The sequence below is a fragment of the Talpa occidentalis genome, unplaced genomic scaffold, assembly GCF_014898055.3.
Source record: "Talpa occidentalis isolate TD23 unplaced genomic scaffold, MPIMG_talOcc4v2.1, whole genome shotgun sequence".
Lineage (NCBI taxonomy): Eukaryota > Metazoa > Chordata > Mammalia > Eulipotyphla > Talpidae > Talpa > Talpa occidentalis.
Window position 1 is genome coordinate 16408267 of NW_026555331.1, and position 20994 is coordinate 16429260.

The 20994-nt window shown below is 44.7% G+C and overlaps 1 protein-coding gene across 1 annotated transcript in view; it reads left to right on the plus strand.

The window, feature by feature from the left end:
• Window positions 1-10339: 10339 nt before the first annotated feature.
• The window catches only part of SNTB1 (syntrophin beta 1), a 208622-nt gene continuing 197967 nt past the window's right edge, over window positions 10340-20994 (plus strand). Inside the window, exon 1 of the mRNA XM_037502188.2 lies at window positions 10340-11216. Within this exon, the coding sequence (XP_037358085.1) occupies window positions 10655-11216 (562 nt within the window). The 5' untranslated portion in view covers window positions 10340-10654. The remainder of the gene's footprint in view (window positions 11217-20994) is intronic.

Sequence of the window (20994 nt, forward strand, 5' to 3'; positions counted from 1 at the left end):
CAGCGCATATTTTCTAAGAACAAGGACATTCTACAACCACAATACCATCATCACATCCAAGGAATTTAATCAACATTGATGCAATTATATTATCAAATATATAATCTGTATTTAAAATTTTTAAATTTGCCAGATGAATGTCCTTGCGATTTTCCTTTGATGATCCAATAAAAGAGCTTACTTTTTATTTTGTTTTTATGTCTCTTTAGCTCCCTTTTGTTTAGAAAATGTCACCCTTTTTTTGTTTTCCATGACTTGACATTTTTGAGGTGCCCAGGATACTTGTAGAATGCCCCACCACCTTGATCTGGCTGTCCTCTCATATCTAGATATTTATATGGCACATTAGATCAAGCACTTACACTGTACTCTGTGCACCTTGACTGGAATACATTCTAAGGACAAAAGGAACTATTGAATTTACTAAGTAGGTTTGTGATTGGCATTGCTAGTAGAATAGTATTGGTAGTTCTGAAATATTTTCTTTCTATTTTGTAGGACATAGAACAACAAATGTACTGAAATTTTTTAAAACGAAAATCCTCCTATACTAGGAGGTACAATGTGGAGAAAGGAAAGGTAAGAAACTAACTTGTGATGTTGGATTTGAATTGGGAACATGAGGACGAACTCTTACCTTCCTAGTCCCATAGTAGAAATAGGCATATCTAGTCTCCAGATCTTGGTTTTTAAATAGTATTTACTAAAAGGAGCCAAGGTTCCTTAGGAAATGACTGATCTTAGGACTAGTCAGATAAAATACAAGGTGATCCTAGAATAGCTTATAATGCCAGAAAGCCCCCACCCCACCCCAACCCACACACACCGTATTTAAAGACAATGCAGACCTGTCAACAGAACACAAGAGTCAACTTGATGAGAGGCTCATTTGGGATATCTAAGCAAAAAAATGTTAGTCATGGATTATAACACATTAAATAAGAATCCGTCCTGGTGAAATTAAAAGGCAGCGGTTACAAAAATAACTATAGGTGGAAGAAATATCCTCATTTTAGAAATATATCTGCCAATAAATATGGAAGGAATTTGTCCATTTGATACCTGCCTTGAAAAAAATCTCCCCAGGTAGAGCTAATTCCCTGCAAAGTTTGTGTGTAACTGTAGATATTACCTTAAAGCTCCTTAACTCTATAATAGCTATAAATTCCTAAATATAGTGCCTGCCCTGGAGAAATTAATGCTAAACAGAAACAGATAAAATTAGAAATTCTGGTCCCTTGTGATGATAATTTGTTTTTTTTCTCCTTTAGATCACTTATGAAAATATTTCTCCTCACTGTTTCAGTCCAATCACTCTGGTTACTCGTGCCATTTTATTCCAGAACTCACTATTGTAGTCTTACGTGGTCTTGAGAGAACACTGGCTTTTTCCTACCACAGTCACCTGATCCTGAGGTGCAAAATATTTGCACCCATGGAGATGGGAAAAGGAGGCAGCTGCCTGGGATTATCTCCTTCTCTTTGCTCTGGTTCCTTTTGTCCATTCAGCAGGCAGACAGCAGCTCTCAGGCATCAATGACCTTCTTGGCACTGGGCCCAGTGGACACTGTATGTAAGCAGTGTCTTGTGATACCTCAGAGGGCTTGAATTTTCATTTCAGAAGTAGGACAGTAGCCCTTTGCCTTTCAGTGTGTCTTCTGCCCCTGTGCTTCCAAGTTTTTCAGTTAATTGGGGGTATTTTTGTATAGTTCTAGTTTAATTATGCCTGTGCATAAACATAAACATATAGTTATGAATTGCTCTGTCTATAATCAATATTTCCACTTGCTCCCCATATCCAAATAGATTTCCGGCCCATGTCCATTCGCTTTCAACATTTTCCAAGCAACCGTTTTGATTTTTCATTTTCTTGCTATCATTTCCAAAGAGCCACTGCTGTTTTTGCTCTGAAATTTCTACCTTGATCACATTAGACTCATCTAAACCAAAGAAATCAAAATGCCTTTATCCAGCTCCTGGATTTTGTTGTCTTTAAGACACTACTTGTTTCTTGCTCTATCATTTCTTTGACCTCAATGAATGTAAAAAGAATCCATGCCACCCCTTGATAAACTAACCACCTGCTTCCTGGTCATGTAAGCTCATGCCTCATTTAATGTAACAGTTAAAAAGTATCAGCTTTGCCCAAAACTAGGATTCCTGGGTCATAAGATATTTCCATTTTTAGTTTTTAAAGATAGGTCCAAAGAACATGAAATCATCAAATCAAAAATATCATATACCTTATGGGGTTTTAGGAGCATTATTTACAATACTTAGGTCTGGAAAGCAACCTTAGCACCCACTGATAGAGGATTGGATCAAGAAGAGGTATTATTTCCACATAATGGAATACTATTCAGCTATAAGGCAAGAAGAAATGTGACCATGTATAGCCAAATGGAAGGAGCTCAAGGGAATTATATGTAGCAAAGCAAGTCAAAAAGAAAAAGACAAATATTGAACATTGTTATATACCTGGGTAAAGCAAAGAATCATAGCAAATGAATTAGAAAAGCAAAATAATTATAAAATAATGGATGTGAGGTTTCTAATGTGAAGAGGGTGGGAGAGAAAAAATGGGCCAAAGGGGTATTAGTGGTGATAGGAGGGTGGGAGAAGATTCTTTGTTGCAAATGAAAAAAATCTCAGTTCATACCCACTTAAGCAAATCTATGAGTTTGACTCATATAACTCAATGGTCCAGGGGAAAGACTGGCTTCAGACAGAGCTTGATTCCAGATGCTCAAATGAAGGTGAAACTATCTCTCCATCATTTCAGTCCTGTTTTTCTGCATGGATGAATGAATGGCATGAGCTTTGAAGTCAAAGAGAATTTAAGTGAGACCTAGGTTTGATCCCTAAATCAAACACTTATAAGAAGTATGCCTCTGTTGAGCTTCTTCCTGGAATCCAAGTTGGGCACATGAACCCAGTGGTGGCCAGTGGCATGGTTTGGATGTGTGCACTCTGAAAAAATAAGGTGTGTTAGTGTCCTTTTCAGCTATAATCGAGGTCAGCCTTTCCCTTGTCTGCACAGAGCAGCTCTGTGAACCATGCATTTCCTGTTTGGCATTTAATGTTAGTTGAGAATCTACCCTTTTGAGCCAAATGCTTTCTTTTCACCAGTTTCCTGTCTTACTTCTTTCCCATGCCCATTAAAACTAATCACCCCACTGTTCAATGAAGAAAATCTAGGCACCCCTTTCTTGCTGCTTTGTACAATCTGGTCCCCTGCTAGGAATGTTCTTTTCTCTTATCTCATTCTCAAAACCTTTTCTTTTCTGTTTTTTTGTTTGTTTGTTTAAGATTTATTTATTTATTTATATAAGCACTGGGTACAGTCAGAAGCGCGGGAGGGTGAGAGAATTCACCAGAGCCAGAGAGGAGAGCAGAACAGGCAGACCGACAAAGTACACTGCTGAGGGGAGCAGTGGGCGGCAGGAGAGGTCTGCGCGCCATGTGGGACCTCACCTGATGGCCGTGGTTCGAACTGGCGCTGCAGACGCTGAGGGCAACTTCCCAACCCAGCGCTCAACCGCTGTGCCACCGGGGAGGCCCTCAAAACCTTTCTTTTCATGAAGCTCAATTTGTCTACCATAAGCACAAGGGAGTGCTCTCTTCACACCTAATTTTATAGTCTAAATATTGAGGATCATATGGTATTTATTTTCTGACTGGGTGTGAATCCTTGCTATTATCTGTATATCTACCAAATTAGAATAAAATTGAGAGTCAACTAAGGTCTAGAAGTGAAGGGAATATTTTCAAACCACCAGTCCAGTTTGTGGAAGAACACATTGAAGTTTCTTTAATGATACCTATGTCTGACTGCTGATAGTAGAGGAATGCATTCAAATGGAAAAATAGCAACCAAGAGTTTAAATTAGCCCAAGTGGTTCAGATTGCTGGGAATTTAGGGGAAAAGATAGAATGTAACATGAAGTGCTAGAGTTTGCATTTGAGTTGGTGAAAAAAATGAAAGATCATAAACATTCCATGATAGGGAAGTATTAGTAGGCATCAGAGGTATTGGTGCAACTGTAGAGAGACTTCGGAGCACTGGAAGGTGAGGCTCTAGCCAGAGAATGTAGTAGTTTGGGAGATATGTTTTTTTGAGAATTAGTCCAAGTTTCAGGTAGAGTTAGGGAGTAGAAGAAAAGAGATGAGAAATCAATCTAGCATAAAAGTACATCTGTCCATAACCATGCTGATGGACAAAGAGATAGCACCACGAGTTAACAGGGAGACAATCTGGCAGAAATGCAGCAGCAGGAAGGAGAAAATTGGGTAATGAACAAAAACTGGCTATAATGAACAAAAATTATGGAAGTTACTATGGAAGTTAGTTTTTCATGGATCAAGGAGAGTACACAGGTAAGATTCTGTAAAGGAAGTGAATATGGTGTGAAAAGAGTTAGAAAAAAGAGTTTCCCTCACATTCAGACATCTGATTCCAAAGGTTCTGAAATTAATAATAAGCAACCTCTTTTGGAGTCTGAGGTATAGCTCCAAAGGATCCTGAAATAGTTATCCTAAATTTCATATCTATTTCATCCATTTTATTTTAAAGAAGTATATGGAAGAAACTGATTTCTTGTTCCTCTACACCTTCACATCAGGGTATCTTAAATGCCTACTCAAGCCAATTTGCCAAAGTTTCTAGTATATGGTGAGCTATCTTACCTACCATTATTTCAGAGAACGATTTTGCCCAACATGGCTTTAAAATGAGATCTAAGCTATCATTCTATAGTTGTAAAAATAGGATCAAATATATACTCCCTTAGGAAAATTGACACAGTTATATGGTAGATACTGAAAGACCGATATAAGTTTTGCTTCAATGCAGAAATTATAGAAGGAAGATAAAGGGATGGAACTCAGTAAAAGAACGTGGAAGATAAACATCTTAAGTACTTTAAATTCTGCCTTGGGCTAGCCCTGCTCCTGAAAAAGTCCCCACTACACATTCCAAACAGAGTGAACAAATAGCTCTCACCCAACTGGTTGGCTGATAGGCTAGCTGGTGGTCCAGCTCCTTCACCAAGGGCCCGCCCAGGTGTCAACTAAATGCAATCGAGGGTGTTGCCAACATACTTAAAATTGATGATGTATCTGTTAGTCAACTGGGGCACACCAGAGAAAAAAGAACCTGCTCGGCCTCTTGTTCATGCGTCTTCCCTCAGTCCCAGTGCTTTATTTTTAAAATAAGAGTCACAGGCCAGCTTTAGGAGTTGGAAGCTGGAGGCTGTCTACTTTCACTCCTTCATACTCAGCTCTATAGTTGCCTCCCTTTCTCCATTTACCCTTGGTGTACCTGTATATCTTCCTGTATAATTATCTTTCTGTTCTTGGGTGGTCCTGCTTCTAGCACCTTCCTGAGCTCTTTATAAGAATAGGTACTTGAGGGCCTCCCTAATGGCACAAGGGGTTAAGACACAACCTATGAAGCTATCCACAGCCACTGCAGCACAAGTTCAATCCCCGGCCAGGGAGGAGACCCACATGGTGCAGCAGACCCCTCCTGTCTCACCCACTGATCCCCTCAGCAGTGTATTTCAGTCATTCCACCTGTTCTGTTCCCTACTCTGTCTCTGGTGAATCCTCTCACCCCCGTACCTCTGGCCTGTACCTCAGTTCTTGTATACATAAATGAATAAATCTTTAAAAAAAAGAATAGGTACTTGATAAGCATAAAATCCATACCTGTCTGTAAAGGTAGGCTTCACCTCCAGAGCTTTGCATTTCAAATGCCCCTGCTGCTCTTCTCCCTTTCTTTAATCTAATTTCCTACCAGATTTCAAGGAGCTCTCTCTAGCCTCTTCACTATTCACCTTGGATGTACTCTCCATCCTATATATTAAGCCAGTCCCCTTGCAGATATACGATAGTTGAAGCTCATGAAGACAAAGAGGATGGTCTGTGTTGCAATCTTCTATGGCCCTACCTGGTGATCTGGTCCAGTCTCTCTCTCATCTCCTGACCTGCCTCCCTTCTCCTCCCTGGGAAGCCCCAGCTGCCCTGACCTCCTTTTGGTCCCTTGAACCAGCACACTAGCTATTGCCCCAGGTGTTTCGTACTGGTGCTTTCTTCTCCCAGGAACCCTCTTTCATGGATCTTTGCAAAACTCCTCTCTTTTTATCATTCATTTCTCAGTTCAAAAGTCACCTTCTCAGAAAAGCTTTCCTTGACAAAATTCTATGGAGACTCCATCTGAGGGGGTGGGGGGAAGCAAGTATTGTTTAAAAAAATAAAAAAATTAAAAATAATAAAACATGTTTATAAATAAGGAAAAACTTTCCTTGACAGCCACTCCCAGTTAAGCTCAACCTTATTTCTCAGATTTATTTTCTTTCTAGCATTTACTTCTGCACCAAAGTATCTTAGATGTTTGCAGTTTGTCTCCATTTCCCCTACCACCCACTTCACAAGACACATCACTGCTAGTCTGCTCCCACATCCAGCACCAGGAACAGTGCCTGGCACATGGGGGATGCACAACATTGGGGGGGTGGAAGGAATAGAGGAAACTGCTCCTCCCCCAATGCTGCTGTTCACTCACATGGCCTTGGCTCTGTGATGCTGACCATGACGTGCCCTGCTCTGGTGTGAGTGCACCGAAACAGCTGTAGGGCAGTGTACCTCTTCACAGGAAAGGGGTACCTGCAGGAGGATTTCCGTTTGGCTGGGCGGGAAATGGAAGTCAAGAGGAAGTCAAGAGGAAGTCAAAAGTTTAAGTGAGAAGGAGGAAACAAAACAGGGACAGAGCTAAGCAAAAAAAAAAAAAAAATTAGTTTAAAAGGTGGGGGATTTCAGGTACGATTTCTGGAACACTAAACTTGACTGGTTTTCACAATAACCCAGCTGCCACGAACCTGGTGTGTGGTCTTAAGTCCACCCTTGGGCTGCTCTGAGCTCCAAATGCCAGTTATAAAACCAGGAAGTTACAAGTCCCTCTAGTCCTTTCCGGTGACTTTTCTTTAAAAGGGGAGCCCCTGGAGAGTATGGGCTGTCCTGAATGTAGATACACCTGGGGCTACCAGGCAGGGGTTCCAAATCCCACCAAGAATAAGAAATGCCTTTACCTTGGAAAGGCAGCAAGAAGATTCTGAGCTGCCTGAGGAATAAGCTGGTCTTCTAGGCCAGCAAGGCCACAGCAGTCACCTGTTTTGTCATATTAATATGTCTGAAAAAAAAAAAATGTGTCAATTCAGGGGGCCTGGATGTTTCCTAAGCTTGGAAAGGAGAGGCCAGTGGCAGGCCTGGCTCTGCTCACAACATGGGCCTGGAGGAAGGGCCTTTTCACTCACACCTAAGCTCCGATGGAAAGGCAGCCTCCATGCAACATGAGCATAGCCAAAGGCCTGGCTAATAGGCTCTGAGTATTTTCCAGATGGTTCTGAGTCTAGACTCTTTACAGCTGGCTTCAAGTCTGGACCCTGCATTTAGTATTTACATGACTGAGGCCACTTATTAAAACCCTATGTCTAAAACTTTTTACCTGTGAAATGGGAGTGGTGATGATACTACATATCCCCAAGAATTGCTGGGAGGATTAAATTAATATATGTAAACTACTTTAGATAGCAGCTGTTGTACAGGTTTCCCTCACCATTTGAAAGTAGAGCATTCTCATGAGACACTCTGTAAGCCAAATGGCATGAAGCAAAGAGCGATCACCATTAATTTACATGGAAAAGTTTTTGAGTGTTCCTAGCCCCTCCCTCAATAACCTGCCAAACCATACCAGATAACATGTAAGACCTACAAAAATACTGACAAAGAGGGGCCTCCCTGGTGGCGCAGTGGTTGAGCGCTGGGTTGCGAAGTTGCCCGCAGCCTCTGCAGCGCTGGTTCGATCCTGGACCACCGGGTGAGGGTCCCACATGGCGCGCAGACCTCTCCTGCTGCCCGCTGCTCCCCTCAGCAGTGTACCTTGTCAGTCTGCCTGTTCTGTTCTCCTCTCTGGCTCTGGTGAATTCTCTCACCCTCCTGACTTCTGACTGTACTCAGTGCTTGTATAAATAAAAAAATAAATAAATGTTTTAAAAAATATATACTGACAATGAGTAAAAGCAGGAATAATATGATAAATACACAGTCTATAGGAAGCAGGGAAGGAGATTAGTGGGGTCTAGACCCCAATTGCATCTTGATTCGGGTGTCACTGCTCCAGATGTGTGCATTGCCTCTCAAACAGCTGCTGCCAAATAAATGTTGAATGTTGTTTTCACTATTCCCCTTTTGTAGTACAAAGTGAAAATCCCCTCTGGATTTCTTTCTACTAGCAGTTAGTGCACCCAAATATTAATGAAGGTCTTTCACAAAAGCAAGTAGCCTAATGCAAACTTTCAAAATGTGGGAGTTACTGGTAATTCCAATAGCTAACCCTCTGCTTATTCAGTGTTTATCTCCCTGTTTCTAATGACAATTTCAACAAGCACTTTCCCACATAGGTCCCTTACACAGGAAATATGTACTTAATGCTTACTGCAGAGAGACTGAGACATTCCCATCCCTGAGTCTGAAATTCCTTATGGAAAATCTATAAATGAATTCTAGTTACCTGGGCCTCCCACATTGCTTGACCCCAGAGGCAAGATACAGGTGATGTGAATGGAGAATTTCAGTTCAAGGGTGACTCTGCTTGGATTTATGTATCATCACATTCATATTCTAGTGCCCGTCTCCACCTTAGTGTGTTGGATTAGAATTCAGACCCTCTCTTGGGCCCCAATTTCCCTGAAAAGTAATGTGTGTGTGAATCCTCAGCCTCTAAAACAGAGGGCAGTCCTGGCTGGTGTCCCTCTCGCCAGTGCTGGCCTGTGTGCCAGGCCCCTGTCTGATCCTGGGGCTGCTGCCCCTGATGTGGGTACCTTTACATTAAAGAATAAAGAGCTTTTGGAAAACTGAGAATTTAAACACATAGGAAAGGAGCAGAGCTGCAAGCAGAAGCATGAATCCAAGCCATCCCCCCACCGAACTAAAATGATTTCCCCTCCAAAACAAAGAAAAAAGAAAAAAGTTCAAGTGTTTTCATTCTCTTTTGTAACCCTGTCTGGATCACTGACCCTTTTGGAATTTGTCTGGGTTTTTAAGTCTTCTCAATGAAAAGGTGATGTCATTCTGGAAGAGCAAGACAGCATCAATGATGACACAGCAGTGGGGATAAGTTCTGTTAGATCTCTTGCCTCTTGACACCTTGCTGAGTAGGGCTTACCTTTAGGGATTTGCAGATTTGTGTGTTTCCCCTTTTTAGTTTTGGGGAAAAGACAGAGAGTGCGGTGGGAAGGAGCAGTAAATGAGGAGCACGAAACCCTTGGTGAGTTCCACAAGATCTGCTCAGGATGGAGAAGTTGAGAAGGTCAAAGACAAGGACTTGGCAGTTTCGGCTCTGCCATAGGTTATGTTGACCTTTCTGGATTGGCCCCGAAAGGTAAACACGTTTATAATATAGTTTCCCTGGAAAAGTGCAGCTTGAGCTCCAAATAAAACTCCCCCAGGGATCCTTTGAGATCCAACCCAACGCAAGGGACTTCTCAAATGTTGAAGTTTCTACATTGGATCTTGGGAAGAAAGTGAAAGTTGCAGGAAGCATTTGGCGTGGCTTGGGGGAGCAGGAGGGAGGCAGGTCACAAGCACTGAGCATAAAATGTGTTAGAGCTAAAAGAACATTTGTCTCTGGGGTCTGGGGCAGGCAGTGACCCTCTGGGAACCCCGGCCAGCAGAGACACCTCTCCAGAGACTGGTCAGAAAGATGGCCAGCGCTTAAAAGGAGGAACTTAGGGGCTGTGGTTCTTCCCTCTTGACTTAGATAACTCAGGGCCTCAGTCCGAATCTACCCGCGAGTTCTGGAGGCAAAGAGAGTCAGGTAAGAAGCCAGAAGGGGAACCCCAGGTAAGAAGTCAGTCCAGAACCCCAGGTAAGAAGCCAGTAGCCGAACCCGAGCCACAGCTCGAAGAAGCGAGTGGGGAGCCCTGGAACCAAACCCAATGGGGGTGAGGACCGAGGGCCAATTCAACCCCGGGTGCGACACGCAAGGAGGCTCAGGAGCCTCGCAGGAGGGGGTCCGGGCAGGGCGCGCCGGCCGGGCGGAGGCGCGTAGTGGGCGCCCGGGCAGCAGGGCGCGCGGAGCCGGGGGCCGGCGGGTGGGGAGCGGGCGCCGGGGAGGCCGTCCCTGCAGCGCCGCGGCTCGGAGCGAGGCGGGGAGGGTCGGGGCCGGCGCGAGGCGGCCACTGGCGGAGCCCGCGGCGGCTGGAACAGGTGAGCGGTCCCCGCCCTGCGCGGCGCGCAGCCTCCGCCTCCCGGACCTCCCCCGCGCGGAGCTGCGCCGCGGCTGCCCTGCGCCCGGGCTTTTGCCACTGGCAGCTGTTTATTACTATTACTATTATAATTTTTTTCCCCCTTCCTCTCCCCTGTTTCTATCTCTCCTTCTTCTAGGTCGCTCCACCCCGCCCAGCTCCGGCGAGGGGGACCTGGTTGCCAACTCGCGCTGAGCGCGCCCGGGACTCCCGGCGCCGACTCGCGCGCCCCAGCTCCGCCCTCGCCGCGCGCCCTCCCCGCGGCCGGGGGCCCCGCGACCTCCCCCCGCAACCCTTCCCCACTTTCCCCCGCGTTTGCCATCACATGGCGCGGTAAGAATGCCGAGAAGATGGCGGTAGCGCCTGCAGCCGCGGGGCCGGCGGGCGGGGGCGGCCGGGCGCCGCGCAGCGGGCTGCTGGAAGTTTTGGTGCGGGATCGCTGGCACAAAGTTCTGGTGAACTTGAGCGAGGACGCCCTGGTTCTGAGCTGCGAGGAGGGCGCCGCGGCGTACAACGGCGTCGGGACCGGCACCAACGGCTCGTTCTGCAGTGGCGCGGGCGCCGGGCCCCCGGGCGCGGCCGGCGCGCAGCCCCCGGACTCGCCCGCCGGGGTCCGCACCGCCTTCACCGACCTGCCCGAGCAGGTGCCCGAGTCCATCTCGAACCAGAAGCGAGGCGTGAAGGTGCTGAAGCAGGAGCTGGGCGGGCTGGGCATCAGCATCAAGGGGGGCAAGGAGAACAAGATGCCCATCCTCATCAGCAAGATCTTCAAGGGGCTGGCGGCGGACCAGACCCAGGCCCTGTACGTGGGCGACGCCATCCTGTCCGTGAACGGGGCAGACCTGCGGGACGCCACCCACGACGAGGCGGTGCAGGCGCTGAAGCGCGCGGGCAAGGAGGTGCTGCTGGAAGGTAAGGGGTTAACGCCGCGCGGGGCGCCCCGGGCGCGCGCGCACCCCGGCACCTCCGACCGCACCCTGCGCGCTCACCTGGGGGGCTGAGGCTGGGGGCTGGGGCGGTGGCATGGAGTTTTGCAACTTTTACCCACCCAGGGGCAACTTGATCCCGCCCTGGAGTCGCTAGTCCTGGCCTTGGCCCTGCGGGCGGGGCTCTGGAGTTGGGGGGGTCTGAGCTCCGACTGTGCGCCCCGCGGGGGTCGCATGCCTCGTGCGCGCGCTCTCACGTTCACCTGCGGGTGATCCACGAGTCGTGTGGGGCTGGGAAGTGAAAGTGGAAATGAAGGGTGGATGTGGAGATATTTACGGCCGCCTTAGGAAGTCAGCTCGCTGAGCAATAGAAACTGATAGTTTTGTGCCCTGGTGCAGCTTCATCTCCAAGCCCAGGCGGCCCAGGAATCCTAAAGGAGCCCGAGGAGAGGAGGTGGCAGTGTTTGATAAAACTCCCACCGGCCCTGACTTCACTCCTTTTCCAGAGGAAGAGGGCTTATGCCGGGAGGTGGTGCCAGGGCTGGGAACTGCTTGGGGTTTTAGGCAGAAGTTCACTTGTGCTGCCAGGTGTTTGGCCGGTCGGTCTGGATTCCAGGTTGCCCTGGGTGGAGGACTGCGGAAGTGATTTTTCTGCTTGAGTTTTTTGGGGTTCCCCCCAACTGCTGTGGAAACTACTTTGTATTTGTGAAGTTTCCCCTGCATCTGGGCCATCTTAGAGGCTGCTTTCCAGGGAGCTGATAGACCCAAGCCCCATAATTTTGGAAGGTGAAAAAAGTAGGTCACAGGGTTGTGGGGTTGTGTGCCCTTCTGTGGTGGTGTGCTGGGGTGTGTGTGTGCTTTGGGGTGGGGACAAGCAGCAGTCACCAGATAAGGTGCTCCCCTTGCTACTGCAGCTGCGTTTCCTAGTTTCTTATCTGCTCTCTGCCCTTCTGTCCTGAACTCACTTTGCACACACCTCAGTCAGCACTTAATATCGTGTTATTATTTTATTTGTTTACCTGACGTCACCTTCACCCTCACTCTGGGTTGAGTTGTCTGGTCTTTTATTTAGTTGTGCTTGCTCTTTTAAGAGCTTTGGTGTTCCCCGACATGCTGAGAGAATGAATCAAGGAACCCCACAGTCTTTGAAACAGAATGATTCAGCTGACACTTGTAAACTGGTGGATGATTTGAGTTCTAAGTGAAGCACTCCAGTCAGTATCCTCTCACTCGTGGTGGTGCTGGTGTGTGGAACTGAGGAAGTTCAGAGTTGGAAAGCTGACTTAGTTAACCTGGGACAGCTGATGCAACCCCATGGTCCACCTTCCTGGCCCAGATACAGAGCCCTCCTCCCCCCAACTTATTTGTCTAGAGGATTTGTGATGTCTTCATATTTAATTGCTGTGTTGGATCCAGAAAGTGGAAGGCTGTTTGCTTTAGCTTGATGATTAACATAAGTAAACAGTATAAAGTTTTCTTGACTCAAGTGTGTGCTGGTTTGTGTGACAAGGGCCAGGTTGGGATCTGGTACAAGTGTAGTTTGGACTATAATGTGCCGGACACCTGCTTATAATATTTCCTGTAAAACATCAGGGAAGGCAAAAGGGGGTCCTTATATTTCAGATACTGCCCTTCAGTATGTCTCTTCTTTTTTTCATCTTGGTTTCAATGTAAGGAATGATGACTTAGCAAAGACATATATATGTCTTATATATGTCCATATATATAAACTCTCACCCAGAAAGAAGAAGAAAAGGTGGCTCCTGAAAGTTAAAAATAAACGTGGACAAAGAAAAAAATATCAAGCAACTATATGAATCTTGATGCAACTGATGCAGTTGCTATAACAATTAGAAAGTGAGTTTTAGAAAAACCTCTGAGCACGTATTCTTACAGATGTTGTCATGTGTTGCAGGCAGGACCTTCCAGATATGGGGCAGCAATATTATTCCTAGCCTGAGTTTTCAGAAATCAACCGTCCTTCAAAGAAGCCAGTGGAGATTTCACTCAAAACAGTGTCTCTTATTCCTAAATGCAGAGGGTGTAATTATATACCACTAAATCAAGTAACAAACACTCTCTCTTTGTAGTTTGGACCACTACAGGTATTCCCAGCTGAAATGACTTATCAGAACCACCTATTCTGAAATGCAGTATTGATTCCAGAAATTCTGTGCAGGAGATGTTTTGTATATGTAACCTGATGGGATGAGAGGGTTAAGGGAGATATTGTAAAGATTTATCTATACACTTTTTAAAAGTTAGATTGTCTCCCCCTCTCTTTGTTGGTAGTAAGAGGGAACTGATAGAGATTAGTCCTTTCACCACTGCCAATCTGCACCCCATTACATGACATGCGCCCCCTCGTGGAGCGTTACCACCCCAGAACAGCGTGCCAATGCTTGGCTTCTGCTGCAATTATCTAACTTTCCTCCATCCCAATGTCTTCTTCTGAAATTGGGAGCTGGACATGCTTGTTTGACAGGGCTGCTGTGTGGAAGAGCCCCCTAAAATTTTTTTTTTTAAAAAAAAGCAACAGCAAATGCCTGCTGTGCTTATTTTTATAGCGCAAATGAAATGAGTATGAAATTAACCCTTCTAAGGGATCATCCTTTCCATTTTCTTTACAAAAATTGTAATTTCTAATTTTTACTCTATTTGACTTATTCTGGTACTGTAAAACTGTAATGTTAGCAGACCATTCCTCTGGGTAAAAAGAATCATAGCAATAACTAGTATTTCTCGAGCACTTCGTATTGCTGGGGTTTACTTGCATTTGTTGTGTTACGTGCTTCTAATAACTCCGTGAGGCTGATCCCATTGCTCATTTTATGATGAGGGCGCTAACATTTACACATAGGTTAGTTGCTTAAAGTAACATAGCTAACGGGCTTGCAGGTCCATCTGATTTCAAAGCACATACTGGTGACTTCTAGGTGAAACTGATGCTTAGAGCATCTACAAAACTGTGTACTTGAGTCAGCCGAGGCTTCCTCAGTTACTGGGCTAGAGATGTTCTTCCTCTCCCTGCAAATATGCTGAAATGATCGGGACAGCCCTGAGCAGGAGATCACAGTTGTATACCAGCTACTTGAATTGGAAGGACAGGAACGTGGAGGGAGCCTTTAAACCCCAATTCACCGAGTATGTGTCTGTAAGAGGGAGCGGCTGACATTTTCCCCTAATTTATAATGAGGCAGAGTGGAATATGGCCAGCAGGGAGACTAAATTGTAACTCAGACTTAAATAATGAAGCAACTGTGCCCATTAGGTGAGTATTTAACTAAAGAGTTATCAGAGTTTATATCAGAAATCTTTATACACCAACTCATATCACATTTTAGCGAGTGGGAATAGGGACTCTACATCAAGCCAGGCAGATATTGAACCCCATAACTCCAGGGGGCACTGGTGACATAGGCTGCCATGCAAATGACATCCTCTGGAGCTGGGCGGGGCACACCTGCATAGACTTTCTTGACATCTCTGGGTTGGGGGATGGGGAGGTTTTTGCCCTTAGATTAGTAGTAAAATCATAATTTGAAATATGTCAACTTTTTGTAACTGAAGCTAGAATAAAATAGCTTCCCTATACCTTTGTCAAGATCAAGGAGTAGGTGTTCTGGAAGACTCATATTGAGGTGTGAAGGTATAGGGTAGACAGAATCATCACTGGATTTACAAGGTCTCCTAAGGAACTGGACCAGAAAAAGTGGTCCACTTGACATTAACCCTGCCCCATCAAAGTTTCTCTCCCAGGACCACTCCCAGGGAGGTTGGCTGTTGAGGTCACCTGCAATGTCACTTTCACAGTCACTTTCTCCAGGGTTGGAAGTGAGAAGGCGGGGGCAGGAAGAGGGACAGAGAAAGGAGAGCAGTGATTTTAGTGGTCTACGAGCCTCAGGATGAGGTGAGATTTTGAACTTTAAGGAATTGTACATTTTTAGGTTTAATACGGTCATAAAAAATACCCAAGGGTCCTGCACTCAGAGTCTTGAAACTTGGGTTCTTATCTGTCAGCTAACAGCTGCACTTTCTACAAGATACTTTCTCTCTGTGGCCCTTGATTTTCTTCTTAGAAACCTAGCGAGCCATTCATGGACCAGTCTGTGTCACCTTCAACTCTGTAAACTCAGCGCCGGCACACTTAATAACACAATTTCCAACACCCCTTCTATTATCATGGATTCAATTTTATAAATAATATAACCCAACTCTCAACTTAAAGGAAATATAATGCCTTATTATGATTCTATTGTAAACATGAGTATTGTGGAGAAATGAAGTAAATTATCTTAAAAAGGTTCAATAGCTAAGCACGTGGCACAGTGACTCCCGAGGTCATAATGTAAGTGGCAGATACTGGGGACCCTTATGTGAAACCGCCATCCATGCACAGCCACAAATGAAGATGGGTAGGGGTGTGTGGCATCCCTTGGGGCCCATGAGGGACCTGCCTCAGATGTTGAAAGATATCTGAGATTCCTGGCTCCCGGTCACTGAACCCGAGGTGTATGGAACCCCTACTCCCCTTGATCTCTATTAAACCCTGTGCTGGTCTTTCATTGAGAACCAGTATTCTACGGGAATGCTAATTCTACCTTACCTCTCTGTAATGCCTAACCTTTTGCAAACTCTTTTAACGTATGTCAAAATAGCAGATACTTATATAATATTTGCATTGTGCCCAATGCTGTTCTCAGCACTGATCAAATCTTTGGGTTCTCACAAGAGCCCCAGGCTATGAGCAAGTCTGTTTACAGAAAACTGAGGCACAGACCTTTGTTCTTGCCAAAGAAACAGTAACAAGGTCTGAGGCTGAGGTTTAAGCACAGGCTTTATAGCTTTTGAGCCTCATAGACAGCCTATGAGATAAGAGGTTCAGGGCACTGGTCCTGACCTGGTTGATGAAGAAAGTGAAGCCCCAAAGGTGGAATGACTGGTTCTCATTAAGCTTCTCTCTGGTAGATTTGTTTTCTGTTGCTGCTATATTATGTTACCAGAAGGCTTGGTAAATTAAAACACATTTTTATTTTAGTGTTTTTAAGTCTGAAGTCTGATGCAGATCTCATTGAGCTAAAATTAAGGTGTTCATAGAGCTTTATTCCTCTGTGAAAACCTGTTTCCTTCACTTTTCTAGAAGCTTCCAGAGACAACGCACGAGTCGTCTCTTTTCCACGGCTCATGTCTCTTTTCCATTTTAAAGCCTGTCATAGCAGCTTGAGTCCTTCTCATATCAAAATACTCCAACCTCTGTTTTGGCTCCCTCTTGCATTTTTTTGAGGACATTGCTCACCCCAGATAATCCAGGATGATCTCCCCATTTTAAAGTAAACTGAGTAGCAACCCCAATTCATTTGCAACCCAATTTCCCCTTGCCACGTGAGGGAATATATTCATGGGAACTGGAGATGAGGACACAGACATCGTCTGTGTGTGTGTATGTGTGTGTGTGCTCGCACGTGTGCGCGTGCGTGTGTGTTGGGGGCAGGGGAGGGGGTTCTGTTTTCCTTTCTGCCATGTCTGATCAGTTGAAGTTGTAATGGTGCAGAGTTCCCAGGTAGTACTACAAGAATGTACTGGCCCACAGTAAATAATCAGTTCCTGGCGCCTTGCAAAGAATGCCTTCTTTCATTCATGTGTTCACCCATAGAACCAAAAAAATTACTGAGTGTCCTCCATACACCCCATGCCATGAGGGCATCACCCTTGAGAAACAGATAAGTATGTGCGGGCATCTCCAGGATGGAGTGAAAAGTCCTACAGGGAGGCTTGTGGGATGCTGTCGTCACCCATGGGGAGGGCATCTGACTCACTCCTGGACAGGCTGGGGGAGGCAGACACCTCAAGGCAGCCCCCGCCCCACCAAAAATTTTGGGATTCACTCTACTCAGTGTGACTCAGTGGGCAGAATGTGACCTTCAGACCTTGCTGAGGGGGAGCGTGAAGAGAGACTAGAGAATTACGCAGAGAGAAGGTTGTGTGCCTTGTTACAGAGTTGGATTTCACTTAGCATAAAGCGTTTTAAGCAAGGAAATGTCATGCTCAGTTTTGAGTTTCCAGTTTACCCTCTGGAGCCATGCCTCTAGCACGAGGTTGGCCATGCTCTAGTGAGATGATGCTGCTCACTCCCTGTGCCCACCAACCGCCCTGGTGTTTATCTCCTTGGCCCTGAATCATACTTAGGGGCATTTGACCCTGTAAGGCATAGCGCTGTAAAATTATGTTTTTGTTACCGGGTCAGCTCTCTGTGGAATGTTGGACCGATTGTGTGATGCCCTTCTCGACAGGAGGAAGGGCAGGTGCAGAGCTTAACTGATTTGTCTAAGGTTCCCTTGTAAGTGAGGATGCTGCACATCAGGTTATCTACCTCTCACCCACCTCTTCTTCTGCCTACTACACAAACACATGCCAGCGCGCAGTGGACAAAGAGCAGTCTGAGATCTATAAGGCGTGGGTGGTCTCTGACACCAGGGAGCTTACAGTAATTGCCAATACAAAATAGTTGGGGGGCCCTCCCTGGTGGCGCAAGGGGTTAAGAATCTGCAGCCCTGCAGCATGAGTTCTATCCCCAGCCAGGGAGCTACCCGCATGGCTCAGCAGACCTCTCCTGGCTTGCCCGCTGCTCCCCTCAGCAGTGTATTTCAGTCAATCTGCCTGTTCTGTTCCCCATTCTGTCTCTGGTGAACCCTCTTACCCCCCACATCTCTGGCCTGTACCCCAGTTCTTGTATGCATAAATAAATAAATCTTAAAAACAACAACAAAATAATGGGATGTGTACCCCAGCATAGACAGTATGGTGCTGTCCCACAGTAGGCTGTAAAAAATGTGCTAAAAATGTGAAAGGAAGGAGAGAAGCAGAGAGGAAAGCATGAAGGGAGAAAGAAAGGGCAGGAAAGAAAGGAAGGAGGGAAAGAATTTGGGGACTTAGTGACCCTTTTTTTTTGGACTGCCATTCTCTGCCTCTTGCTGCTGCACTGCACGATCAACATTTGCATGCAGTGATGAAAACCATTCCCGGCTCTGCAGAGAAGAGGAATAAAGAGCTGACTTTATAGACCTAGGAGGCTCTCACTTAACATAGACCCATCTTGAAAGACAGTTGACAAAAGAGGAGCCAGACATGATTTTAAAAGTTACAGGAAAATGTAATTATCCTTTTAATGTTATATTTATAGCCATCTTTCCTCTGCCCCCCTGTAGCTCAGGAATTTAACAGTCTGCATATGTAAGAATACTCTCTACCTGAGGAGGTGAAAACTGTCTGCTTAGATATTTTAATTGTTTCTTTTTTAAGTGTGTGTATCAGCCTGAGAATGCAGACCATATTGCTTAAGAGAAGCTGATGGAAAAGGTCCTTCAACTCTAGTTTCTCCTGTGGCGGGTAATCTCTTCATGTTCAGCGGTGCATTTTAGCAGTCACCCCATGGAGTATGTATTAAAAATAACTCATCGCACACAGCTCCGCATTTGGGAAAGGCTTCTAGCTGACGCTACCAGTGGTCTGTTTGGTGAAGGGAAATTATTCTCTGGCAGCTAGTGGCCTACTAAGAATTCCCTTTTAAATGATGCATTTCAAGCACTCAATGTTAAAGAAGAGACAGAATTTCCCCAGCATTTAATACCAAGTGTTTTATATACCAAACCTCATTACCCACTTCACTGGCTTTGATCTATAAGAATGCTTGCCTTGAGCTCTGGCCTGCAGAGTGAGACTTAAGAGAAAATACGCGTCATGAAGTCAGTGACCATGCAGATGAGCCCCCTCCCAAAGTGGGGTAGACAAGACGGAAAAATTCATGATTCAGAGTGATTATAATGGAAATTAAAATGATGACCCATACTTTAGCTCAGTGCTTTTTTAAACCTCTGCTCTTCCCTGTGGTTTGAAGTATCATTCTTAGCATGTGATAAATGTGCAAAGATCTATCTACAGTTTGACAGGTTTCTGAGTATTATTACTGTACGTGGCATATTCAGTGGATTCCATTGCTCTTCAAACTGCCCTTGTTTTTAATCGGTGCCATTATTTTCTCAAAGCAGTTCAGTTAGCTGGATTTTAAAGAGTGGGCCTGGGATTTACTCTATCTGGGCTTAGATTCTACATTAACCTTCTAGCTGTGTGATCTTGTGCAAGTTACTTATCTAAGCTTCTATTTTTTAATCAGTAGGTCCAATGAAAGTTGCAAAGTGGTAATGTAGGGTAATGTGCTAGCTCATTGCCTAGAACATTGTGAGCGCTCAGTAATTCCTAAGTATATAACATGTCACATCTCACGCTCAGCTAAGTGTTACTTACAGAGAATGGGCTAAGTAGAGGATTCGCCCATGTGTGTATAATCGTTTGGGGCCACAAGGAACAGCTGGGAATTTGCCATTATAGGGAACTGAATGGTTTAACTGATGGCCTCAGAGAGTTGGTTTGCCTTGTAGGGGTGAATTATAATCCCACAAGGGTGTGGTTCACTGATGATTCTTAGCAACATAAATGTTTTCACCAACCAGACCATGGGTAGGTTGGTGTGGTTTATGGTGGGCAAATGTGAATGATGTCTTTAAATGCTGATTATGCAGGAACACTCAGAAAAGTGTTTTGTAAAGGAAATGCCAACAAGTAAGGATATAACCTGTGCAGCAAACTTCAAAATTTTTTGAATTTTTTCTGATAATCATAGGAATGTAGAGGTCTTACTTGTCAAATGAAGCTCTAGCATTTCTTTTATTGAAAATGCAAACTATTAAGTGTTATAAAACCAGCACTATACTTTAGCCTTTTATTCTGTTATTTAGTAATAAGTTTCATGGACACCAAGAGGTCATCCATGGGAAGATGTATCATGGTTTGTCTACCCTTAAAGAACAAAAAACTAAAATGAAGAGTCTCAAAGGATCCCTGCTTGAAGCCTCGGTACCTTGAGGTTACCCCTTCAATGCAGGTATAAATGAAAAGTGATACCATTACATAGAAACGGATAACAAAGGCAGTGGCATGTCTAAAATTTGGTACTAGTAGGAGAAAGAAAAAAACCCATCCCCTAAGAATTTGAATTGCCAGTTGGTTCTAGTAAATATTTCATTCTGAATTTATAATGTCAGCTGAGTTTAAGAAAATACTTAAGCAAGTCATTCAATCTAAAGAAGTCTAAGAATGGGAGGCTCTATAAATAATAGAGACAGTTGTAAGTACAGAACTTGGCTTCCATTCTGAATTCTAGTAATTTTAGGGTGCTTTCCCCAAATCAGAGATGATCAAATAGGAAAAAGTTTGAATTGCTGACACCTGGGATATAATAGCTAAGCCAATAGTTCTTAAAACAATTTTTCTTTTGATGTTTGTAAGATGGGACCTTGTTGGTACATTAAAGCAAAAAGCTATAGAGGAATGAGATGAAATTTCTGTACTAAAATAGATCAGTCCCGAGGTGTGACAAGAGTAGAGTAATAAATTACATTTCTGTAAGTTACAAATAAATTTTAATCACACAAAAAAATGATATAGGAGTAAGTGCTTTTAACAGAGTTTATGGACTGTCTGAAGGTTATCAGCACATTGGAAGTGGAAAAGAATGCTTCACCTGAGAGGTGACTTGTGCAGAAGTGTTACATAAGCTAAGTGAAACTGAAAATATAGGTAATTACTTGGCTACTTGGGGCCCTGAATTTCAAATACTTTCATCTGAAACATCCTTTCATCTGCAATGAAAATCAAGGTTAATGATTTTTCCTTTTTGCTGGCGATATCCATCTATTGTCTTCAGTTCT